The sequence below is a fragment of the Gopherus evgoodei genome, chromosome 1 (genome assembly GCF_007399415.2).
Source record: "Gopherus evgoodei ecotype Sinaloan lineage chromosome 1, rGopEvg1_v1.p, whole genome shotgun sequence".
Lineage (NCBI taxonomy): Eukaryota > Metazoa > Chordata > Testudines > Testudinidae > Gopherus > Gopherus evgoodei.
Window position 1 is genome coordinate 160755937 of NC_044322.1, and position 27024 is coordinate 160782960.

The following is a 27024-nucleotide window of genomic DNA, read 5'->3' on the forward strand; positions in this document are numbered from 1 at the left end:
CTCCTCTCTCTCCTCCAATTGGGAGGATTTGCTCCCCTGTTCACAAGTCTTTGGCTGGGGGAAAAAAAATCGTTTCTCCAGTGACTGGGTTTAGGAACAAGTTACACCTTGGGCTTTATCTCTGTGGTGAAAAAGGCAAGAGAACTACTTTTTGTTTAAAGGAAGCGTATTGTTCTGACTGTGCGTGACAAGCTCTCCTAAGCATACCAGATATGAAGAACCATTACATCCTCCCAGGCTGTATAGCCCAGTAGCTAGGAAACCAGGATGGGACACAAAAGATTTAAGTTCTAGTCCTAGTTATGCCAATAAGCTTGTGTGACCTTAAGCAAGTCACTTCACTGCCTTGTGTCTTCCAACTCCCCCCCATGTTTGCTGTCTTCTCTAGTTCAATTATAAGCTCTTTGGAGCAAGAACTGTCTCTCATTATGTGTTTACACAGTGCATAGCACAATGGGGGCCCAATACCTTTTGGAACTTATGGGTGCTAAAAATAATTAATAGTAATGTTGATGATTAGCTTCATACAACTATATTTTGGTACTGTGCATCAGATATCATCTACGGGAATCCATCCAGTGACATCAATTTTATTTCTCTACTGTTTTTTTTTCCACTACAAAATTACCAAAAAAACCCCCAAAACTTTAGAAACTGAAAATCCCCTCTATTGTTGTGACATTATAAAACAGCAAGCCCATGTCCAAATCACTTTACATTTTCCAGAAGAATTAAGTGGCAGCCCAAGACTTAACCTATCATTAATTTGGAGGCTAAGTTGTCTCTCTATTAATTATTATTATTATTATTATTATTAAAAGTGGGGAGCAAACTCAGACTTATTATGAAAACTCAGCAGCATCTTTATGTAGCAACTGGTATAGCTGCAAAACAGGAGCAAAGATGAGGAAAAAAGGATGTGACAGCTCGCAGTGAGTTAACAAAAATTACCCCGTGTGTTGCAATTTAATGAGAAGCTCCTCAGACATTCTCTTTTTCTGCTGTTGGGTTGCTCCCTTTAACAGCAATTTCACAAGAATTCTCTTTTGGTAGCTTATAATTTTATCCATTCTTCCCTTTTAATCACCTCAAAATGACATGGATGCAAACTTCTCTGGGGCTCACGCACATTCGGTCATTCATGGGAGTGTTTCCTCTTTGCCTACATCAGTTTCAGTTTCTGTGCTTCAGACCCAAGAACTGAAACTTAAATTTAGCAGAGCAGAAGAAAACAGAAGTAAGACGACAGTGATGGGGGAGATGAGAAGAGGGGGAAAAAAAGTGGGTGATAGAAAAAGAGGTGGAGAGAAAGGAGAGAGACTGAAAAGAGAGGAAAATGTGATAGACAAAGATAAGGGAAAGGAAGAGGAAAACAGGAGAGGGCAAGACTAGGAATAGGGAGGAGAAGTTATAATCCCTGAAGGAGAGAGGAAGGAAATGGAAGGGGAAGTGCTGCTATTCCCTAAGGCTAGATGGTTAGACTTGTTGCTGTCGAAGGTGAGTTCTGGGGCATTTATTCCAGTGCTCTTAGTATACAGAGGCAGCTGCAGACATTGATAGGGTACAATGTGCTGTGCTCCCAGGTTCATTGCCAAGAATAAGGTACACATCTGTCCCCCTAAATGGCTTGTTCCAACAGTGTCTTTTATTGACTGTTCCAGGAGGGTCTCCCAACTCAGTAAAGAATCTACTCTTAAGCTTTCATGCCTTTCCCAGACTTGAAGTATGAAAGGTAGTAGCTGGGCTAGGAATGGTCGGCGCCTGGTGTTGGTGTTTAGAGGGGAAGCTGAGAAGGTTGGCACATCTTGGAAGTGACTCTATAAAGGACCATAGGAAAAGCTTCTGCTGGGAAATAGTTTCATACAAATGAAGTAGTGCACCCTTCATTTTAGAGCCTAAGGAGTAGCAGCAGGCCAAGAAGGTAGCTTGTCATTTCCTCCTGAGACCTAACATGTTCATAACTATCAGAGAGACACTTAGGCACTGATCATAAAAGAGACAGCTGTAATTTGCATGATTGAGCCACTCCCTTTGGAATCGCTCTGCAAAGACCTGAGACCCTTGATAAGGGGATTATATATGCTTGGAAAAAAATAGCATTAATAGAAATAAAAGTTGGAATATCATGTTTTCAAAGGCCAGGACAAATTAAAAGCTAGAGGCTGCCACTACCTCTTTAATGTGGCTATGATCTGCATCTTTTTATATAAATACATTTTTATAAACAACAATATATTGAAGTTAACATTTAAAAAGGAAAGCAAGAATAGAAAACATACATCTGTACAAAGTAGCTGAGTTAACTTTGGTGAGCATCCTTAACTTTAGGAATTTCATAATGACACCAGAGTGCTTGAATATTTCAGCCTTAACATTGGTTATTATTATTATTTCATTGCACTAGTATTTGAATGGGGTAAAAAAAAAGAACAGAGGGGTTTTGGCTTCACCAATGGAGTTTGTAGCTCTTTGGCCCTGAGTTTATGCTAAAGGCTCCTTGGCTCAACAATGGTCTCCTCTGTAGAATTTATAAACATTGCAGGGTACTGGCCATAGCAACTCTGAGAGCTGTTCCTAAGGCCCCGATTTGGGAAAGCTCTTAAGCAAATCATTATAATACTCTCTATTCAGGACTGCACTTAAGCCCCACTGAAGTCCCCGCATACAAATAAGCTAAGTTTCTAGCTTCTACCATTTTTCAGCTCAATGTAGCTAGCTGCTAAGACCAGATAGCTTAAAGTGTGTTTTCCTAGTACTCAAAATTCAGAAACAATTAATCTGATTCTGCTAACTTTTTTCTAAAAGGGGAAATGTTGGACTTACCCCTCAGTTTTTCTTCTCTGATAAATGCATGAGTCTCTTCCTTGCAGCCTCTGGAGGCAGAGTTCTGAAGTGTTACTCCTGTCATTCAGCACCAAAAAATTTAAAATTCTGTGCACGAATATTTTAAAATTTTGAAAAATTCTTTACATTTTATTTGTCAAAATAACAAAATATAATCATGCCACTTTCAATTATTTTGGTAATTTATTTCAAAGTGTCTGTCAGCAAATATGTCTGTCACAATACAGGAAATGTTTTTTGACAAATAGATTCCTTACTAGGCAAATTAATACAGAACTTTGCCTAATAATTCATTTAAACTACACTACAGAACCATATTTCCCACATCTCTTGGAAGCAGTGCAAAGGCTTGGGGGAGTCGGTGTAACAGAGGAGCTGAGGGAAAGGGAAGTAATTGCTGGGAAGGAGCCTGGGAGTGAAACTGGAGAGTTCTTGGGTGTGAGTGGGAGAAATATGGAAAAGAAGTTTTTTTTGGAGGGGAAGGGATTGTTAGGGAGTTGGGGAGCCTCCCCAATGCAGACCATGGCTGACCTCTAGCCTCTCCCATTCAGTCAGGCACATCTGCCTCATCCCCATGTGTCCCTGTACCCTCCTCCCCCCTTCATCCCTATATGTCTCTGTATCCCCACTCAGACACCCCTCACTCCCCAGCCCTATACGATGTTGCTCCACATTTCCATTTAGCGCCTGTCCCTGTCTGTCCCCCCCACTAGCCCTTTTGAACCTCAGTCAGTGACACCCCCCCCCCAGCAGTCATGCGTGCATCGTCCACCTACATGTCCCATGCTTCCTCACCTGGCTCCACAGGCAGGGTGCTGTGAGGAATGCAGCCAGCTGTTGGCTGCTACTGCTGGTGAGCCAGCTGCTCTCTGTTCTGGTGCCACCTTATGGGCAAAAGGTGTAACTGAGTGCCACTCCAGCCAAATATATTTTCTGCAGAGAAAAAACTTCTGCAGGGGACATGAATTCTGTGCATGTGCAGTGATGCCGAATTCCCCCAGTGGTAATATAAGACTTCTGTTTCTGGAGCTGAGTAGGGCCAAGAAAGCTTCCACACCACTGGGCTGTCACCAACACTAAAGATAGGTCAGTCTATGCCCATTTGCTCCTCAGCTTTTCTATGGTGGCTAACAAAAACATAGGTCCACCTGAGCTATGTATACATCTCTACCACCCCTTTGGGTGGGCCATTGAACTGTCTGATAGTATCAACTTCAGTTGCTTTATTAAAATTCATATTGTACTTGTAGAGTTTCATAGAAGCATAATTACAGTACACACTCACAGAAACAACTTAGTCTCAACTCGTTATTTATTGAGCCACATTAAGATTAGGTTCTTTGCCAGTGATTGGGCCAGGACATCAGGTATCAAACATATACACAGGATCTCAGTCCAGCATCTAATAACTTTATATCTTCACACTACACTTTCAAAGTGACATTTGCCTTTGGTTTTTTTAATATGTACCATACTTCCAAAATGTTAAAATAGACTAATTAGTTTCCATGGCTAAAATAAAGCATGTGGAAGAACACAACAAAAAAAGCGAGTAGGAAAGCACACATTTAAAATATACTTACACTTTTTGTTCAGTCTCTCACTGCAATGTGGTTTAATTCATTTGCCTACTGAAGGTTGTATGGTATGTACCAGAGAGCTCATGCCCTCACTTGTTAAAATGAACACATTCAGAATGTTTCCCAGTAGCAACATAATTACAAGGAAGCATAGGAAATTCATAATGCTATACATTAAACTAACTAAAACAAGACATTAAAAATGAAATTATGACATGGTTCACAGATGAACATGTGGCATATACATAACTGATGATGTTAAAGCAATTATGTGATTTAGCTAAACTCTGACTTAGTTAATTCAGTTTTTAAGACCAATGTAGATAGATGCACAATTTCTAAAGGGTTATATAAAGCTCTGATTATAGATCTTTCCAGTACCAAGAACTTTCATTTGAAACAGACCATTTAAAGCAGAGAGATTACAGCACAGAAGATTTCATTAAGCGAATGTGAGCTTGTGTCAGACGATCAATTCGTCCACTCAGAAAATGCCTCTGATCAGCAGCATCTTGCCGTTCCTGAAGAAAGAAGCTCAATTTTTCTTTTTCTTGTAAAAGTTGCAGCATTGAATTCTGTAATTTATCTCCAAAGTCCTGAAGGATGTAGAACTGGATTATCAGAGGAATTTGGTTGGAGAGACGTTTCCCTGCACTCTGAAAACAGAAGATGATTATAAAACATTACTATCAAAAAGAGGACAGGGGAAGGGCTTTCTAGTGAGAGTCAGTAAGAAACTACAACATTCTGTGTCAAGTGATTGTTCCAGCATCTTCATGAATTAGTCTGTAAATGGTTCAGACAGCTGAGATGCAACTTTTCCTTTAAAATCCCATTTGAAAACATGAACGAGACGCACTGCTAATTTCTACTGTAAGTATTCTCAGGGGCATAAACACAAGGCAGACCAGTCACTGCTGACTACGTGTATAACCTAATTAATGCTGACATTTGCCAGCAGAAGGCCATCCACTAAATAATACTTACTATTGTAAAGTATCAGAGGGGTAGCCGTGTTAGTCTGGATCTGTAAAAGCAGCATAGAGTCCTGTGGCACCTTATAGACTAACAGACGTTTTGGAGCATGAGCTTTCGTGGGTGAATACCCACTTCTGACCCATGAAAGCTCATGCTCCAAAATGTCTGTTAGTCTATAGGTGCCACAGGACTCTTTGCTGCTTTAATTGTAAAGTACAAGTTCAGAAACTCCTTCCACAGAAGCCACAGCGTGTGGCTGTTCTGCTTCCACAAACTGCTGGGGGTAGTAATGGAGTAGCTTATAGGTAATTACGTAGGACTGACAAAAACCTAATGTACTATCCTAAATTTCAAATGTTAGGATTTTAATTTGAACTCCTTTAACATTATCAACCCATCTGGCACAAGCAGTCAAATTGGCACAGCCCAAAGTCAACTCCCAGTATCCAGAACTTACTAGTCCTGTGAAGTACAGGGCTGCCTTAGTGCTATGCCCTAGCCTTAAAGGATGTCATCATGGGGATTTGATCACTTATTTAGAACCATGAAAGTTCATTGCATTTTCCTGAGCTAGTTCCCTCTTAATCTAACTAACAAATCAGAGTACAACAGAGGCAGCAATTTATTATTCAGACAAGCTATTCAAGATGATTGACTAGCAGAGGGAACTTATATGAAGGACACTTTTGTGAAAAATCTCAGTCTATTGCCCAAACTTCTCCTTTCAAATCATCAAGCTGAGGGTAAAATTCTCAAGAGTATTTAGGTGCTTAAATCCCCTTTTGAGAAGTGACACACCTAGGAACCTAATTCTCATATAAAATCAATGGAACTTAACTGCATGGGGTCTCGAAAATTTTGCTGAGTGTCTAATGGCTCTTTGCTGTAGAGTCACTGCTCTGGTGTTATTTAACCTATTGCCAAGTGAAGCACTTTAGGAGACCACAAGTCTGTGTGAGATGGTATAAAAGCAAGTTCTCTTTTGCATTTTCACCCTACCTCATAACATCTACTGATACAATAACCACTTCTAATAACTGACATAATATGCAGAGGTGGTTCTATGGTTTTTGCCGCCCCAAGCACGGCAGTCAGGCCTTTGGCGACGGGACATGTGGATTCAGCGGCGTTTCTGCAGGTGATCTGCCGGTCGTGCGCCTACTGGCCACCGAATTGCTGCCAAAGCCGTGGGGCTGGCGGACCTCCTGCAGGCATGCCGCTGAAGGCTGCCTGAGGCTGCCGCCCTCAGGGTGACCGGCAGGCCGCCCCCCACGGCTTGCCACCCCAGGGACATGCTTGCTGCGCTGGTGCCTGGAGTCACCCCTGATAATATGTTTATTCTCTCCATGAGAACAAACTGGAAAGTGAAGCCTGCTTGTTCAATAGCTGCCTCTAGTTTTATGGATGTACTGATTTCTGTCTCCAGATGCATCCATTTTGTGCCATTGCACCTGCATTTTGGTGGTGGTGCATTGCTGTAGACCAGGCTGAGGCTAAAGATCAGAGCCTTAATTTTTCAGTTGATGGACATAGGGAAAAATTCAGAGGTGGCAGAAGTTTTGTCATTAAGTTGGCGAAAACTGGTGTACCTTAGAGCAGGAGAAGCAATCAAAAGGCAGATGCAGCATGCATAGGTGCCGACTTCCCCGCTTTCCTGTGGGTGCTCGAACCCCCCTCTGCCCCTGGCCCTACCCCCACACTCTATCCCTTCCATGAGGCCCTGCCCCTGCCCCACCTCTTCCCACCTCTGCCCCCAATTCAACCCTTTCCCCAAAATCCCCTCCCCAACTCCGCCCCCTCCCTGCCCCTATTCCAATTCCTTCCCAAAATCCCTGCCCTGGCACCACCTCTTCCCCTGAGTGTGCCATGTTTCCACTTCTTCCTCTCCCTCCTGGAGCTTGCTAATGCCACCAGACAGCTGTTTGGCGGCAGCTGGGTGTGAAGCAGGAGGTGGTGAGGCGGGGGGGTAAAGGGAGCTTGGCTGCCAGTGGGTACAGAGCACCCACTAATTTTTCCCTGTGGTTGCTCCAGCCCTGGAGCACCCACAGAGTCAGCGCCTATGGCAGCATGATGAAGCAAGCCTCTGTTATACACTCAACCTGTAACTATACCTACAGAACAATTCTGTACATTGATACTGTACATGCCTTTCACATCACATCTACATTTGCCCATAGACATTTTGCATCGGCTGTTCAAAATTCCAGTTAATACAAAAAGATGTTATCCATGGACATCAAGGGAGGGATTATATGCCTTATAAATGTTTCCAGTGTTTTCTTAAATTAAAAAGAGAGACTCTTTCTATTGACTGCAAAGGGAATGGGATTAGTACATGCTGCAGGATCTGGAATGGAATAAAAATTGCTGTGGTAGGAATCCATAAACTTACACTGAAATATGCCTCCAGGTGATAAGTCATATCCTTAATGGCAGGGTGGTTCTGGACAGTTCCAAAATTGAAACTCAAGGCAGAGAAGTTCAGATTGTTGTCTGCTTCCTTTGGTGTTTCTTCCCTGATAACTTTTAAGTCTTGTCTGTAAACATTGTCCTGGCAGTATACAAGCTGCTCCATTTTAAAATGGATTCTGATAATTGTTTTGGCTTCCTCTGATTGTTTCTTGCTAATGTCTTCAATTCTGTCCTGTGAGGGGAGAATGAGGGGGGAAGAAAACTATCAAAATCCACTAAGCAACAGGTGGTACAGGTGAGTACAGGACCAGCCCCATGTGACAGGTAACATGTGACATGGTGTCATAGGGTTCCCAAGAGCACACTGTAAGAGCCAGATTCTGGCTCCCTGTCACCAGGTGCAAGGGGGCAGGAGAGGCCACATCGCCTCGTGCCCCCATTACACTTGTGAACAGGAAAAGCCAAAAGCCTGCTGCTTGAGTTCCCTGAGTACAAACAAAATCCACACCTTTGGCCACGCCCAACCAACCAACCTTCAGCCAGGCACTGTGCAGCTAATAGTTCAGCTATAGCAGGGGTCGGCAACCTTTCAGAAGTGGTGTGTCGAGTCTTCATTTATTCACTTTAATTTAAGGTTTCACGTGTCGGTAATACATTTTAATGTTTTTTAAAAGGTCTCTCTCTATAAGTCTATATATTATATAACTAAACTACTGTTGTATTGTAAAATAAACGTTTTCAAAATGTTTAAGAAACTTCATTTAAAATTAAATTAAAATGTTGATCTCACACCACTGGCCCGCTCAGCCCTCTGCTGATCTGGGGTTCTGTTCACCTAGGCTGGCAGTGGGCTGTGCGGGGCTGGTGGCCAAGACCCCAGACCGGCAGTGGGCTGAGCCACTCAGCTCACTGCCACTCAGGGATTCCATCTGCTGGCTACTGCCAGCTGGGATCCCAGCTGCCAGCCCCGCTCACCCTGCTGCCAGTCTGGGGTCCTGGCCCTGCCCACGTACAGTGGGTACCTACCTGCTCCCTGGTTCTGGCCCATTCTCTTCCTCTCTCTGCGCTGAGCTGAGGGTGGGAGTGCACTGAGCACAGGGCTGGGGCTGAAGGGTCTGGCCAGGAGCTAGAATGAGGGAGGGGGCTCATGGTTGGAGCAGGAGGTTTGGGTGTGGAGCACTTACCTGGGCAAATCCCATTTGGTGCAAGGGGTGCAGGTGGGATTGTGGGGGTGGAATGGGATGCAGGAGCTCCCATTTGGTGCTCAGGGTGGGGGTAGGGATGTGGGGGGTGCATGGGGAGTGGGGGGGTTGGGTATGTGGGGTGGTGCAAGAGTCAGGGCAGAGGGCTGTGCGCATGTGAGGGGGGGCAGGTGTCAGGGTGGGGGGGGGCTGGGTATGTGTGTGGGTGCAGAGTCAGGGCAGGGGTTGTGTGTGTGGGAGTGAAGGAACCAAGCAGAGGGCTGGGTGTGTATGAGGAGGGTACAGGGCTCAGGGCATGGGCCTGGGGGCTCTGGGGGGCTCAGGGCAGAGGGCTGGGTGTGTGTGACGGTGGTCAGCGCAGGAGGCTGGAGGGAATATGCCCCTATTCCACCACCCCCTTACCCCAAGGCCCTGCCCCCGCTTCTTCTCTGCCTCCGCAAGAAGCAGCAAGCACACTGACTCTGCTCCTTCCTGACCCCCTCCCTTGCAAGGGCCATCAGCTCATCGGCGGGCAGGGAGGGAGGGACAAAGAGGTGGAGGAGGGGCAGGAACCCAGCACACTATGGGAATAGGCAGGGGAGCTGGCAGGATCAAGCTTCTGCCCCCTTCCCCCGGGGGGGCAGGGGAAGCGGAGGGCAGAGAAGAGCGAGCCGGGCCAGGCTGGGCAGGATTTTTAATAGCACACTGCTGCCTGCCAGGACTTAAAAATTGGCTCACGTGCTGTCTTTGGCATGTGTGCCATAGGTTGCTGACCCCTGAGCTATAGCAACCCCTCCTTTCTGGCCTTCCAGATTCCTTACCCTTTCAATCCACCCAAAGCTTTAGTGGGAAAATCATCTACTTCTTCTCAGTGCTACAATTACATTCAAACCTTCTTAAAATCCTTTCACAGGATACACATTGCCTCCCAAGCCAAATTCAGCCTTATTCTCAGCTTCCACAAGGTAGTGCCTTCCTTCCTCCCCATCTGCTCTTGTCTCCCTATAATCTCCCTGCCCTCTTCTTTGCTCACTTCATAGAATGGAATCATAGAAGATTAGGGTTGGAAGGGACCTCAGGAGGTCATCTAGTCCAACCCCCTGCTCAAAGCAGGACCAATTCCCAACTAAATCATCCCAACCAGGGCTTTGTCAAGCCTGACCTTAAAAACCTCTAAGGAAGGAGATTCCACCACCTCCCTAGGTAACCCATTCCAGTGCTTCACCACTCTCTGAGTGAAAAAGTTTTTCCTAATATCCAACCTAAACCTCCCCCACTGCAACTTGAGACCATTACTCCTTGTTCTGTCATCAGGTACCACTGAGAACAGTCTAGATCCATCCTTTTTGGAACCCCCTTTCAGGTAGTTGAAAGCAGCTATCAAATCCCCCCTCGTTTTTCTCTTCCACAGACTAAATAATTCCAGTTCCCTCAGCCTCTCCTCATAAGTTATGTGCTCCAGCCCCCTAATCATTTTTGTTGCCCTCTGCTGGACTCTTTCCAATTTTCCCACATCCTTCTTGTAGTGTGGGACCCAAAACTGGACACACTACTCCAGATGAGGCCTCACCAATGTCGAATAGAGAGGAATGATCACATCCCTCTATCTGCTGGCAATGCCTCTACTTATACAGCCCCAAATGCCATTAGCCTTCTTGACAACAAGGGCACACTGTTGACTCATATCCAGGTTCTTATCCACTGTAACCCCTGATTCCTTACCTGATTGCTGCCTGATTTTTCAAAGCTGCTGAGCCCCTGTATCTCCCAGAGATTTCAAAATGACTTTTGAAAATTAGGCCATAAACTTGTCTATCTTGTGTATGCCTCTGGGCCTTCTTTCAGGTAGTTCCCTGTGAGTGGCAGCCCTTTCCTGACTGTCCATTTATGGCTTCCAATCTCTCTCTCAAAGCCTTTTCTCAAATCTTAGTTCTTCAGTGACCATAGTCACATTAAAAAGGAAAACAAACAAACAAACAAAAAAAAGTTCCCCCCACATGAAATTTATAAATCTCCTATGCAGCCCCATCATCATATTGTCTTTGGCCTTTCCATTCCCTGTGGTGGTGTTTTCTGTTCTTGGCTTAACACAGGCACTGCAAAGACTTATACACATGCTTGACTTTAAAGTAGTCCCATTTAACAATCTGGGAGTAATTACATGCTTAAATCCCTGCAGGAATGAAATCTGAGATTATAAACTCTTTGGTACAGGGACTCAATCTTTGTTGTGTGCAGTGCTATGCACATATATAGTGTAAAGTATAATGCAATCCATTCAAGAAGCTGGGAAATGTACAGTTTATAGCAATGACAATGTTACTGGATGATGTAACAAACCTTAATTTCTCCTGTGTATAAAAATTTCCATCTATTTAGTTTCTCTGTTACCTTCTTGCACAACATATTCATAAAGGTGCAGGAATCTCTACAAGTTGCTTAAAGGTACAACAATTAAATAAGTGACTGATCAAAAGTGAAGGAGTAACATGTAGTTCTATATACAATACATTATGCCATTCAGTATTGCTGGTCTTATATCAGGTTACATAAAACCATAGAAGTGTCAGATTAGAAGGGAACTCAAGAGGTCATCTAGTCCAGTCCTCTGCACTCAAGGCAGGACTGTACAATAATTAGACTATTCTTAACAGATGTTCATGTAACCTGTTCTAAAAACCTCAGATGATGGAGATTCCACAGCTTCCCTTGGCAATATTTTCCAGTGCTTAACTACCTTGATAGTTAGGAAGTTTTTCCTCATGTTCAAACTAAATCTCCCTTGCTGCAATTAAAGCCCATTGCTTCCTGCCCTGTCCCAGGAGGCTAAGGAGAACAATTTTTCATCTTTGTCCTTGTAACAACCTTTTATGTACTTGAAAACTTCTGATGTCCTCCCTCAGTCTTCTCTTCTCCAAACTAAACAAACTCAGTTTTATCTATCTTCCCTCATAGGTCATGTCTTCCAGACTTTTAATCATTTTTGTTGCTTTTCTCTGGACTGCATATGGTGTCTCACCTTTGCAGCTCTGTTAAGATTTTGAAAATCCTCAAAATGATCTTTGGCAATCTCTGTGAAAGATTTTCGGACAATTTCTGAGGGGAGAAAAGAGACATAAAATAAAGGACTGAGCTAGTGGTAGAACAAGATTTGTGAAAACTGGTCATTCTCCATATCTATCCAAAGGACACTGCTTCAACTATTCAATTTTTAATCTCTCTTTGTCATATCAATGATGATTTTTTATTTTCCTATCGTGGTCCATTTCTACTTTTTCAGAAATAATGTCCATTTAGGAATTTTGTACTGTCAAAATCTGAAGACCAGGCATAGAGATTTGAGTAAAGAGTAGTCTCATGGCTTGAAACTGGTTTGATTCAGATTCTTTTCTCCTGCCTGAAGCAGCCAAGATACAGCTCTTGCCATGTCAACCAAAATCTAGACAAACCAATATTTCTGAAGCTTGCGATAAACTTTGTAAATGAAACTCACCAATTACTTTCTTCAGCATCTCAATAGCTGGTTTTTCTAATGCCATGATTCTCTGTCTTACAATGGCCTCAAATGTCTTGTAACTGGTAAACCCTGGGAGCTCTCTTCCACGATACTGTTCTTCAAATCTCCACACTTCATGTTGTATAGTTTTTCTATCTATAACATTAAAACAATAGCACTATTTTAATATAACAAATCTAATTAATTTATAAAGACAATTATGGATTTAAAGTGGAAGCTTAGTTCTGTGTTCTGAAGATACTTTTGACTGGAAGAACTAATACACAGCTCATCATTTAAGCAAGTTCATTTTTGTAGAATTGAGTCAAAATATGCCATTACTACTTCTAAGACTGAACCGTTTCACTCATTGAGATGACCATATAAACTAACGGAAACAGGAACATGGGCCAGTATTCTGATCCAGTACAGCAATTCCTATCAGTCTGATACCCTTTCAGCAGTGGCCAATACATGATGTTTTAGAGGAAGATGTAAAAGAATTTGACAGCTACATATAAAAAAGTCTAGTTTAAACTTCCTGGAACACTCAAACAACATTGTCACTAAAACATTGTTAACACTGGAGAAATTTGCCATCCTAAATAATATTTGTTCCTCTTTGACTGGTACATGCATACCTAACATCCACATTTACTAGTGCTTTAAAGGTGTCCAATCTTGACTTATTGTGGGTAGATATAGGAATTATAGCATAATCGTGCATGACTGGAGGCAGGAAGTACACAGGTAATGCTGCATTCAGTTCTTAAGGACCATTCCTCAAGGACCATTCCTCTTAGAAACTCCAAGAGATTTCAAATACCTATGAGCTTATAGTCAAACACTACAAAAAAAGATTGAAGTGTAGTTTGTGTCAAATAGATTGGAGTTTGAGAGGCAAAACTTTAGAAGGATGGTGTAGAGGGGTTTGTAAAATTAATCAGTCAACCAGAAAAATATCTTCCAAAGTACTTTACAGTAGAAAGCCCAAAAGCCTGCATAATTTAGTAAAAGTCCTGACATTACCATTTATCTGCTATTTTTAATATTTATTCCATCTCTCTAATGATCTGCAACTAGAACTGTTTGATTAACTTACCTTGCAATTACTTCAGTTTATATAAACAATAATACCTGCCTCATATAAAGTTCTTTTCTGGGGAAGATCTCCAATTATTTTCTAAAGGAAGGCAGAAATATCATCTCCATTTTAAACGTAATGAAGGTGCACCTCCCATTCACACACATAAGCACTTCAACTAATTCCAGAAGGGAATAAGTATCATCATAAAGAAGCAAGTTTTTCCTGGCTTTCTCCTCTTCTATTTTTCTTGTGTTTTTGTTCACCTGCTATCTCCTCTTTCCATCTGTTTTCCTACTTTTTTCACTCACCTAATATCTTTAGATTAACTGGTTCTGGGTATGTGGAGGGATAGGACAGATTAAACAATAGAAAACACCTGCGTCTAAATGTAGTTGCCCCTCAGTGACATGTACCCTACATACATTTTGTAACTATTCATTTAGAATTACATTTAACAATGTTTATGTCGACATTCACGGACAGCTAAAAACATATAGCAAGAGGTGCTGCTCGACAGAAATACGTGCTTCATATTCACCAAAAGGCAGAATTAATGGGTATTCTAAGTGGTTTAGAAATGTTTTGAGCTGATGTTAAAGTTAAATTTCAGTGAGACATTCTTCTTCTTTTAGATCTGGATTCAATAAGCAATTAGCAGACTGGGCTATCTGTGAAACATGGGTGTTCTTTAGGTGGTTATTTTATTCCTCATAACTTGCTAGACTTTAAACCGTACACTTTTAAAAATCTTTTTAACATAAGTTATTCAAAGAACCAAGGGCATATTGTCAGCTGGTGAAATTGTCCTTGCATCATTGACTTCAATGGATATGTAGGGAATCCATTGATTTCAATGGAGCTATGTGAGTTCACACCAGTTGAGGATCTTGGTAGATAAATTCTCATCACTTCAAGTTTTCAATTTCATTAACATGATCTATTTGCTGTCTTACAACTTCAGTTAAAAGAAGTGAAGTGGAGTATTTCATAGCAGCTTCACAGGCAAGCCCCTGTACTTACCAGTCAATGCACTGTCATCAAGTAGCTTCCCCCATTTTTGAAACTCTGTGCGGATTTTTGTAAACAGTCTAATTTCATTTTCAAACAACTTTTCTTCTCCCGCCACTGAACTCACAATGTCTTGATTAAACAGTTTGATTTTCTGTAATGAGATTTAAAAAAACCACTCTGAGTTCTGTAAAGGCAGCATAGCTAAGCAAGAGTGAACTTGATTCTATTTTCCTTGTGGATCAAGGCAATCTTTTATTAAATTCCAATCAGTTAGATTTATGCAAAGCCAATTAAGATTGGTGGAGCTACAGAGTTATCAATGCTGAGGGCCTATTTTTTTCCTGCAGAGCTTCTATTACTGGGAAGACATTCAAAAAGAAAAGTATCCAGACTGACTTGCAGATCCCAAGTTGAGATTGTAGGCCTGGCCGTTAGAAAACACAACCACCATCTTATATTTGTAAACTGAGGACGTGTGTTATGGAAATCATTGAGATATAACAACAGAACGCTATAATGTCATATTAACCAAAGTTCTGTCCAGCATCGAACTGCTCTACAAGTCAATGGGATTTGCCCTGCTAACTCATTTTGGTGCTTTTGAAAATCCCAACCTAAATCTTAATTCACCTCCTTTGTCCTTTTCTCTTTACCCTAAAAGCTGATCTAACAGCAGCCAAGATTTTCAGAAATGGTGCCTATAACTAGGCACCTAAATCCAGATTCAGGCACATATACAAGTGGCCTGATTTTCGTGGCAGTGGGTGAGTGCCCAGCATTTTTTAAAATCAGACCGTTTGTTTGGGTGCCTATATGTGGCTTAAGGTATCCAATTTTAAACACCTACTTTTGAAAAACTTTTTTTTTTATTTAAATTTACTGTTCCTGACAGCTTTTGAGTCTGAAGTTGTCTAGTTATCAGCCAGGACAGCAGATGTACGTGCTTCTCCATTCTGTCCATGTGCCTCAGTCCTGTTCTGGAGGGGCAGTTCATTCTCAATGCTCATTTAGTCCTTGGTTTTCTTTGCTGAGAGAGCTAGCATATCAGCATGGATTGTTTGGTTTTTTTTTTCCTCACTGTGGACACTTGTCCACTGAGAACTGCTGAGACCACCAACTCATTTCATACAGACCACTGAGCAGCCATCACAACAATTAGCAGTAACAATTTTGCAGAGTGAGCAATAGAGCCCAATGACAATAGCAAGGCTGGGTAGAAGCTGCCATACGTTAACCTGTTTTTGTTAGTTTCATTTTTCTTATTGGGAGATGTGCTTTTATTGGGTGCCAGCTAGATATGTAGATATGAAGATTAAAACCTTTGAGTTAATATGCTAATCTTAGCTTCCCCTATCCTGAGTTGCCCTGAAATTTATATTATGTGACCAAAGCCCTTAGCTGTCTCAGGAGCTTACGGTCTGTATTATTTCTTCTGAATATTATGTCACCTGGTTTCCCTGTTCCATTTTGTATTGCTGCCTATTTGAACTCAAAGGGTTAAATCAGACTGGAGTTGGGGACTAGCCTAGGCAGAAAACAAAACTAGGATTAACTGATCGGGCAGTTTCAGGTACCCACCTTCACAGCAGCTAAGAAAGTAATGGGGCCATTACTGGGAGATGTTACTTCTAGGCGCCAGTGAAATTAATGTAATCCAAGGATTCTCAAACTCGATTGCACCATGACTCCTTTCTGACAGCAACAATTACTATACAACCCCAGGTGGATCATATAGAAGCCTGAGCCCACTGAAGCTCCGCCACCTCGAGTTGGGAGGCCAAAGCCAAAGGACTTCAGCCCCAGTCAGAGGGCCTATAACTTGAGCCCTGACACCCAGGACTGAAGCCCCTGGGCTTTGGCTTTAGTCCCAGGCAGTGGGGCTTGGGCTTCAGCCCCAGGCCCCAGCAAGTCTAATGCCAGCCCTGGCAACCTCATTAAAATAGGGTCATGACCATAGGCGCCAACTCCATGGGTGCTCCGGGGCTGGAGCACCCACAGGGAAAAATTGGTGGGTCTTAGCACCCACCAGCAGCTCCTCCCGCCCCCCCGTTCCAGCTCACCTCTGTTTCTGCTCTGCCTCCTCCCCTGGGCACATCTCGTGCCTGCTTTTTCCCCCTGGCTCCCAGTACTTGCACTGCAAAACAGCTGATTCACGCGGCAAGCGCTGGGAGGGAGGGGGGAGGAGGGGGAATGTGGCATGCTTGGGGATAAGGCAGGGCCGGGGCGGGGATCTGGGGAAGGGGTCCAATAGGGGCAGGTAGGGGGTGGAGACTTTGGGGAAGGGGTTGGAATGGGGGAGGGGAAAAGGTGGGGGTGGGGCAGAGCCAGGGGCAGGGGGGCACGAGCACCCACCACCACCGGGAAAAGTTGGCGCCTATGGTTATGACCCACTTTGGGGTCCCAATCCACAGTTTGAGAACCACTGAGGTAACCCATTTGCCTAATAGGGAGCTATCTCTTTTAAAGACCCATAGGGGGAGGTATGTTGTGTGTTTGGGTCATTGTTGCTTGGCAGATTTAGCACTCCACAACCAGAAGCTTCTGGAATTGGGTGTGGTAGTTTTGGGTCCACTCCAATAGGTTCCCTGTTGCTGGGGTCAGACTGCTTGAGGGCAGCTGCTTGACAAAGGGCCATGTGCCCTGGGGAGTTGGGAGAAGCTGAGACCAGGAGCAGACAGCAGGTTGTTTTCCTTAACTCGGAAGCATTTTGCAGCAGGTCAGTGATACTGTCAACCCTCCAACAGGCAATGTTAATTATGGACAGGGGAACTTGGGAGGGAAAAATAATGTATCCTATTTTTGTTTTATATTTTGAATATTGTTTGATTTTAGCCAAACTGTTTTAGTTAAATTGTCTCAAGTAGTGCAATTCACCAACTTTTCTTTCAGTGTGATAATGGGGAAAGAGTCATTTGTGTTTTGCTATTCTCAGTTTTATATTTTCTTGTAACAGCATTTTAAAAAAATATCTATATACTTACCTGCATAGGTGCTGACTCTGTGGGTGCTCTAGGGCTGGAGTACCCATGAAAAAAATTAGTGGGCGCTTAGCACCCACCTGCCCCCTCCAGCCACCGGTAATCCTGCTGATCAACTTCTCCCTCTCCCTCCCAGTGCCTCCCACCCACTGTAGATCAGCTGTTCCATGGCGTGCAGGAGGAGCTGGGAGGGAGAGGGAAGAGTGGCGATGGGGGGGTGCTCAGCGGAGGGGGCAGAAAGAGGCAGCAAAGAGGTGAGCTGGAGGTGAGAAGAGGTGGGGTGGGTGTGGCCTTGGGGGAGAGGTGGAGTGGGGCAGGGCCAGGGGCAGAGTGAGGGAGGGAAGAGGAGGGGTGGGGGTGAGGGTTTGGGAGAAGGGATGAAGTGGGGGCTGGACCCAGGGCCGTCCTTAGGATTTATGGGGCCCTACGCAGTATTATTAAACTGGTGCCCCTATGCTGGATGGCAGCCCAAGCTCACAGCCTGGTGGGGGAGGGGGAGGAGGGACTTGACAGCAAAGGATAATGAGATGCCCGGCCTGCCTCATGGTGGCGGAGAGTCACAGTTCCCCGCAGAGACTTCCATGCTCTCTCTCTCATGCAGAATGGACATGAAGAAAGTACCTAATTAAAAGCACTAAAATTTGGGAATAAAAAATGTCAGTCACTGGTTTTTTGATATGCCCTGAAGTTTGTCAGAGATTTATTTGCAAAAACTTCATAGTAAGGGTGAGTCAGCTGTCCTGCTGAATACAACATTACATATAATGGAATACATGATGCAGCTCTTCTCTGTTTTACATTTTCTTAATCAGTATTTCTAAACTGAATTTATATTTTAAATGTACTCAAATCTTAAGCCAGCATTCCAGATTACTACATATTTAACTCACTGAAACAAAGACATTCTTTTAAATTAATCAGAGAGGTTTAGTGTGTTCATAACAATGTTATTTGCTTTTAGAAAAAGGGAACAGTAATTTACTTTGTGTGATCTCCATAACAAGAGACATGGTTATGAAATTTCACCAAGTTTAAAAAAAATATGTTTCCAAAGATTTTAGGTATAACAAGGATTTTGTCTTACTAAGGTACTGATTTTGCTGGAGGGTTCTTTTAAAACTAGTTCGTCAGATAGTCAGAAGTAAAGAAAGGGAAACTCTTTGTCCAGCTATCTGGAAGGGAAGGACTGTTGACCCTTTAAGGACTCTCTTCAGTGGGGAGTGGGGGGGAGAGGTGGTGAAGGGATGGACAGAAAGGACACAGGAAGACTTGGAAGCACTTTTTTTTTAACTATAGTAATTAAAATGTGTATTTTAGATAAGGGAGGTCTTTTGAAGAATTTATTTAAAAAACTGTATGTCTGAAGATCCACACATTTAAGGCTAAAGATGATTGTGCATCTAAAACTCTATGCAAGCATTTTTTAGAAATGTGATTTTATAATCTTCACCAGCTCACTAATGAAATATTTTTAAAGCAAATTTTAAACTAAGGTCCTGTAGACTGACATGTTCTGTGTAAATATTACATTAATGCACAACTGTTTTTGTCAGTAAAGTCAGAAACTGACAGTATAAAAATTTATTTGAGCATAAGCTTTCGTGGACATCTGATGAAATGGGTTCTAGTCCACAAAAGCTTATGCCCAAATAATTTGTTAGGCCTGGTCCACACTACAGCGTTAAATCGATTTAAACCGTTAAATCGATTTAACGCTGTACCCGTCCACACTACAAGGCACTTTAAATCGATTTTAAGGGCTCTTAAAATCAATTTCTGTACTCCTCCCCAACGAGAGGAGTAACCCTAAAATCGATATTACTATATCGATTAAGGGTTAGTGTGGACGGAAATCGAAGTTATTGGTCTCATTCTTTTACTGAGCTACCCAGAGTGCACCGCTCCGGAAATCGATGGTAGCCTAGGACCATGGACGCACACCACCAAATTAATGTGCCCTACTGTGGACACGTAAAATTGATTTTATAAAACCATTTTTATAAAACCGGTTTTAATAATTTTGATTTTATGCTGTAGTGTAGACGTGGCCTTAGTCTTTGAGGTGACACAAGGACTCGTCCTTGTTTTTGCTGATACAGACTAACAGGACTACCACTCTGAAACCTGTCAGTATATACCTTGGGGTTGGCAAATGCCTGTTAAATGGCTTTATTACCCCTTGAATGTCTTTTTAACAGTTTCAATGTTGTGCTAATAGGTCTGGCAGGCTGGAGGTTTTTTCACTTTTAACTACTAGATTCCCTCCCAAGGAAGACTCACCAGGCTAGAGCAGCCATCTGTGGGAGCCTGCAGGAAGGGTCAGAACAGGGATAGGAAAACAAGAGGGTGGACACTAAGACCCAGTGGTGCCCCAAATTTTCAGGTGCCCTACGCAGCTGCCTATGTTGCCTATGCCTAAGGACGGCCCTGGCTGGACCTAGGGCAGAGGGGGTGGGGTTGAGCACCCTCACCCCTGCCCTAGAGAGGAAGTCAGTGCCTATGCTTGACTGAGTGGTTGGTTAATCAGTTAGCTGACTGGCTAACATTGATTTCAGCAGAGGAAGAGTCTACATGGATTCCAACAAGCAAGTGGAGGGAAGATGATGTTTTTGACTCAGCAAACTGAATAGATTTGTTGATCAAAGACTCTGAGATTCGGATGAACTCAACCTAAGCTTTTGGGAACTCTCAGTTTCTTCTCACTGTTTCTGTGGGGACTGAACTGTTTAGATTTTAATTTGTTTTAATGTACAACTGTGAAGCTAATGCCTGTGGATTATAAAATAGCCATGTTAGGCTCTAAAATTAAATTACTGTTATTTGTTTCTTTATCATAAGATTTTTATAAAGTTGTTACTTAAATTAATTTCTTTGGGACTTGAACATGTGGAGGTTGACCCTATGCAATCCTTGCTGAAAATCCTTAGAGACTGAATTCTGGGTCTCCAACTACTTTTCTATGGGAGTTGGATTTTTTTAGGCACTGGAGAATGGCAACGAAGTGAACTTGAGCCCACTCAAAGATTCTGTTAAGCAGTTTTGTTTTGCCAAAGCTGCAACCTCGCAGACTATATCCAAGAGAGGGAACTTCAAGAGACAGGGGAGGGGTGGCCCTGAGAGTGTCTGTAAAACAGCTGGCAGGCTGAGAGGTTTCATTCAGAGGCAGAGGAAGCTTGTTGCAAGCAGTGTAGACTGGTTCTCCCAGCTCAGAGATGGGGAAAAAGTTACATCTGCCTGAGCTGTGGACAGAGAGGTTAAGCTTGGGTAAGGGAATATGCATGTAAATCTCTGTTAGTTTATATCCACTTCCAGGGACGGCTCCAGGCACCAGCCGAGCAAGCTCATGCTTGGGGCGGCAGATTCTACAGGGCGTCATTCCAGCCAATCCTAGGGTGGCACAGCAGGGTTTTTTTGTTGGTTCTCCGATCCGGCCGCCCTGCAGGGCGCAGAGGAGGGGAGCACCCTGCAGCAAACTCGGCAGGGCAGCCCGCATTCTTCCCTCCCAGACGACCGGAGCGGGGCAGAGCCCTCCCAGCAGGTGGCACAGCGGGAGGGGCTGCGTGGAGAGTGCCTTGCTGAAGCCCTGGCCGCCCCCCTTCTCTCTCTCCCCCTGCTGCCTCCCCTTCCGCCCCATTAGACCGGGCACGCACTCTGCAGCACAGGGAGTCCCCCTGGACCCTGGGCTCCAGCCGCCCTGTAGGGTTTTTATTTTTTTTTTACCTGCTTTGCCAGCCGCACCATTTCACCCCCGCCCCGCTTTGCCTCTCCATTTTTTGTTTTATCCCCCCCTGCTTTGCCGCTTCAGCAGTGCCACAGGTTCCCCCCCCCACCCCGTTTTGCCGCTCCAGCGGTGCCTTTTTTTGTTTTGTCCTCCGCCCCGCTTTGCCGCTCCAGCTGCGCTGTGCTTTCTTTTTTTTTCCCCTCTGCTTTGCCGCTTCAGCTGTGCTGCAGGTTTGGGGGGTTTTTTTGCTTGAGGCGGCAAAAAAGCCAGAGCAGGCCCTGTCCACATCTCTAAGTCCTGTGAACCTTTTGGCTAAAATACATCCCGCTTTGTTTTGAAGTGTTTGTCTCTTCCAGAGGCAATGCATGATGGTGGTGGTGGTGGTGTGAGTGTGTGAGAAAGAGGAGAGGCATGTGGGGCCATGTGGCCCTCCAGATTTCTGCCAGGGTTTGCCAGCCCTGCTTGGTCACATGGTGCTGCTGGAGCCTGAGCTGCACCCCACAGGGAAAGGCAGCAGCAACAGCTGAGAACTACAGGGAGGGGACCACTGCTTTCTGGGATGGGGTAGGGAGGAGAGACTGAGGGTAAGTAGGGGAGCCTTCCTCGGGGGGATGGAGGGGGAGCATGACTTGAGCTGTTCCGGGGGTGGCCGAACCTTTAAATTGTGCCCCTTCCCACTATCTCACTTATGGGTGGTCTCTGCTGTCTCCCTGCAAACATATAGTAACACGTAATCCCAGAGGAGAACTTTGGCAGGGCCCAAGATCAGTTGGACCTGCTAAATAGTATGATTGCAGCCAGGGAGGTGTAACCTGGAGACCCAGTCAGAGAGTGATTGGATCACAGCATCCCACCCCAAAGAGAAGTGGAGGCACGAGCCTGTGTCCTGATGGGGGTGCACTTGGGGGAGTGGAAGAAAGTCTCTGTGGGAGCAGCCTACCCAAGAACTGTGTGAACAGCCATTCACCACAGTAGGTATCATAAACTTTAAGGCCAGAAAAGATCGTCGTGATCATCTAATCTGACTTCCTAGAGACTGCAGGCCACCAAATCTCACCCACCCACACCAGTAATAGACCCATAACCTCTGCATAGGGTTATAATAAAGAGATAGGTGGAAGAGCTTCATAACACTGGACACCATGAGCCAAGCACATCTATGGTTTAAATTCAAGGATGCACTTAGGTTTGAGTGTGTTCTAAGCAATGAAAGCCCTACAAACTGTTGATGGCAGAAATGAATTTGTTTCCTTTGAAATTCCTGATCTTATCAAAATCAGGAAAGTTTAGTAATTGTTCAGCTCTCTTTGCTATGCCACAGAACCAAATACATATTTGTACTTACATCTATTAGGAAAAACAACTTCTCGTCTTCTGCTTTTGGTGTGCCTTTGCCATATTTGAGTAACTCTTCAGTTGTTTTTTGGAGTTGAATGTTTATTTGCTCTTCTAAAGCAGGCAAAGATTTCTAGGGGAGAAAAAACAACAATACTTGTACAGTTTGGACAATTCTATTATTTGAAAGAAATAGACCATTTCAGAGTGTGACACAGAGATCTCTGAATCTTGCACTGCCCTTAAAAGTCCAGGTATGCTCTGTAGTCTAAACCAACCCTGCCTGTACTGAGAAAAGAATGGGGAAGGTTTAAAGTATGGTATTCTTCAGTGATTTTCTTACATAAAAAAGCAGTGTTGCTTTGCTGGTCTAGTACAGCATCCTATTTAGAGAACCAGTGCATCTCAGCAACCTTTTCATTATTATTAACGTTGTTTATAAAAGCACACATAGTATCTAAAATATTCCATATTTACTGTATATAAATTATTCAGGCTTCCAAAAGTTGACAATTATGACTATAGTTCCCTCTAGTTAGCACTATTCATCCATAGATCTCCAAGCGCTGTACAAAGGAAAGCAAGTATCAGAATCCCTATTTTAAAAACAAGTATCAGGGGGTTGCCGTATTAGTCTGTATCCACAGAAACAACAAGGAGTCTGGTGGCACCTTAAAGACTAACAGATTTATTTGGGCATAAGCTTTCATGGGTAAAAAACCTCACTTCTTCAGATGCATGGAGTGAAAGTTACAGATGCAGGCATTATATAATGACACGTGAAGAGAAGGGAATTACCTCACAAGTGGAGAACCAGTGTTGACAGGGCCAATTCGATCAGAGTGGTTGTAGTCCACTCCCAATAATAGATGAGGAAATGTCAATTCTAGGAGAGGCAAAGCTGCTTCTGTAATGAGCCAGCCATTCCCAGTGCCTATTCAAGCCCAAATTAATGGTGTTAAATTTGCAAATGAATTTTAGTTCTGCTGTTTCTCTTTGAAGTCTGTTTCTGAAGTTTTTTTGTTCAAGAATAGTTACTTTTAAATCTGTTATAGAGTCTTCAGGGAGGCTGAAGTGTTCTCCTACTGGCTTTTGTATGTTACCATTCCTGATGTCCAATTTGTGTCCATATATTCTTTTACGTAGGGACTGTCTGTTTTTTTACCCACGAAAGCTTATGCCCAAATAAATGTTAGTCTTTAAGGTGTCACTGGACTCCTTGTTATTTTAAAGACAGGAACACTGAGTCACAGAGAGATTACGTGATTTGCCCATGGTTAAACTGTAGGTCAGCAGCAAAGCTGAGAACATACTGGTCAGCTGACTATTGCTGGGTAAAATTTTTCAATGAATAGTTTATTCACCTGAAAAATGAAGTTTCAGTCCACCCAATAGTTTCAGCTGGGGAAGAGCTGGACTTTTCCAATTTACTGACAAATTCCAAACATTATTGGAACCAAACCAAGTAATTCCCCTGGCTGGCATCTGAACTGAAAAATCCATTATCTGTCCAGCTTGACACCTGACTGCCAAGCCAAGGCTCATTATGGTCGACCTTGTACTTCCAGATTACCATCAGGCAGGGTAATTAAAGGCTATTCATAGAAATAATTTCTACAGACCCAGTCCTCCAAAACTGCAGGATCGGGTCCTGTTTTTAAAAAAAATGGTTTCTCATGTAAAGTGTTTCTTTGTTAGCTTACATTAATGTGTTCCACAAGCTCAGCTGTAAGTTTCTCTGCCAAAATGGGGATAGTAGCTTTGTTTTCATCCAGAAGAACTCTGAAAACAGAATAAGGAATATGAAGAGAGACAACTCGCATTTGCCAAACAAGAGAGTAGTGTCTTCCCTAGTTCTGCCACACAAAGCAGGTAAATACACCTCTATACCAATATAACGTAACCCAGTATAACAGGAATTCGGCTATAACATGGTAAAGCAGTGCTCTGAGGGGGCGCAGCTGCGTACTCCGGCGGATCAAAGCAAGTTCCATATAATGCGATTTCACCTACAACACGGTAAGATTTGTTGGCTCCAGAGGACAGCGTTATATCGGGGTAGAGGTGTACAGTTTCTTCTGATCAAGCAGGGGAATGCTACTTAAGGTGCAGCCATAGCCTCACTACATCCTGCCAAATCTGCTTTTGTGCAAGATTAGATCTGAAATGATGAGCAGTTTGCTGAACAGACTGAGAACAGAAAAAGGTTCAGAACTGTAACTTCAGAAAAAAATCATGAGATAAAAATATCCTCCTTTATTGCTGTATTATAAGAATGTATGTACTGCTATATATGGTAGGGATACTCATTCAGAACCACTTCCGGTTTAAAAAATTCTCTTTATGCCTTAAACGCTGAAGAGCAATAGTTTGTGGAGGAGGACAGCGTTCCCCTGACACAGACCATATCTTTCCTGCGAGTTTCCCCATTCTTTCCAGTGGATAGAACGATATGCATTAATACCTGAGCCAACAAAGCACTTTAAAGCCTATGCTTAACTTGACTCCTTTGGGACTACTTCAGAGTTTAATGGTCACCATGTTTTTAAATGGTTTTCTGAATCAGGGCTTAAATCAAACTTGAATCTGAAAAGAAGTTGAGTTTAAGTTGAGAAGTAATTTGATATGTAAATTCTTCCTTACATTTTGGAAAATGCTACCACACAGACAATGCAAACAAACAAAAGCCCCACCTCAAGCTAAGTTTGAGGATAATTCTCATTGTGGGCCTAATCCAAATCCGATGGGAGTCAGCAGGAATCTTTCCATTGATCTCAATGGACTTTGGATCAGGCCCTTTAAGTGTTTGAAAACTACCTAAAATGTTCATGCTGCTCAAAGAAAACTCTCTCCTTCTGGATTGCAGAGGCCAGGGTGAGTTTGTCACAAATATCTTGCTGCCCACGACATTTAACAATCATATAACCCTTCTTTAGGTGGATGACAAGGTTTTGTACGATATCAACAACTGACGACTCAGTTCCTCTGTCCACCAAATCTGGTTTTGTTAGGATCCCTGGGAAGTAATATGATGAAAAGATTATACAAGCACAGAAATGAATATGGGAAATATCTATTGTGAGTATCTAGTTACCCAATGCAGCATTGTTTCCGACAGCATACGCTAAAGAGATTTCTCCAGCGGTGCTGTAAGTTCCCTTCCCTCCCCTCAACCTCTCTGTCCCCCACCCACCTTTTTCAGGAACACCTCAGGAATATCAAATTAATAGCAGAGCTTTTACAATATTAACTTTTAATCTTTTCAGTTTTCAAGATATTTATAGGCATAGTATCAATGGCAGTAGGGCCCCAAATTAAGCTATCCCTTTAGATATTGGTTCCCTTTTATCAGTGTGCAAAATTCATGTTATTTCATACTGGTTGTCTTTTCCTCATAGCGGGTAATTCTGTCCAGGGTTGGGGCAGGGTGGGGAGAATATTAAAATGCCATGAAAAATAATCTACTTTCCCCACATTTGCATTTTTTTTTAAAGTATGTCTCACCTAGAGTTCTCTCCCCATCAGGGTCTACCTCTTGAGCCATTTTCAGTGCCTCTGTTGTTGCGATATCCACATTACTTGGCACCACTACCAAATTTATAGTCTCTTGCTTAGCAATAAATTTTTTAATTAGTTTTTTGATCTGTAATAAAATATGGTAAGAAAGAAATACAGTAAAGTTTGATGTGACAAATGCCATTGGATGTCAGGCTCCTCATCATCTGACGAGGTGGAATGTCATACACATGATGGATACAATCATACAATAGAAGCTAAGGTGTAAATTTCAGTGGCTGAATTCAGCCTGATTATCTAAAGGTAATCCAAATGTGTAACATGGTCCAGAACAGACTGCTATTATATCGGCCTTGGGAAATTATCAAAAAATTTACTAGACCAGGTACACAATCTATTTGATGATGAATATGTTAATGATATTTTACCTGCATTAGAGACAACCAAATTCTATTGTCTAAATGCACAGCTAAGAAAAAAAAATCAAGTTGATTATATTGACACGTCAAGATCAGATAAAATGTAGAGCTAAATACATGCATCTCAAAAATGTAGCTATCAAAAGAAAACAAAATGTCTTGTGTTTGCCTTTCAGTGAAAAATTGGTAAAAAGTAAATAAAACTGACATGAAATTTGGCTGTTTTTCCCCCCATGTTTGAATCCCAACGATCAGAGTTTCTCACGGTTTTGTGTTGTTTTGCCAAATGTTCACAAAGCTCTACTTATATTGAATTCATGTAACTATTATCCACTTACTCCTGCTGCCGAAGTGGAGTATGGGCGTCGATTCGGGGATCAATATATCACATCCAGAGGAGATGCGATAAATCAGTCCCTGATACATCGAACACTACCTGCCGATCCCACGGGTAGTATAGACTTAT

General features: G+C 43.0%; 1 protein-coding gene across 1 annotated transcript in view; it reads right to left on the bottom strand.

Moving 5' to 3' along the window:
* Positions 1–4179: 4179 nt before the first annotated feature.
* Positions 4180–27024, bottom strand: part of LOC115658455 (interferon-induced GTP-binding protein Mx2-like) — a 33162-nt gene continuing 10317 nt past the window's right edge. The window contains exons 6-14 of the mRNA XM_030577407.1: positions 26128–26266; positions 25441–25639; positions 24327–24405; positions 22634–22756; positions 14599–14740; positions 12489–12647; positions 12015–12091; positions 7795–8046; positions 4180–5080 (exon numbers count right to left, since the gene is read on the bottom strand). Coding sequence (XP_030433267.1) covers positions 4847–5080; positions 7795–8046; positions 12015–12091; positions 12489–12647; positions 14599–14740; positions 22634–22756; positions 24327–24405; positions 25441–25639; positions 26128–26266 — 1404 coding nt within the window. The 3' untranslated portion in view covers positions 4180–4846. The remainder of the gene's footprint in view (positions 5081–7794; positions 8047–12014; positions 12092–12488; positions 12648–14598; positions 14741–22633; positions 22757–24326; positions 24406–25440; positions 25640–26127; positions 26267–27024) is intronic.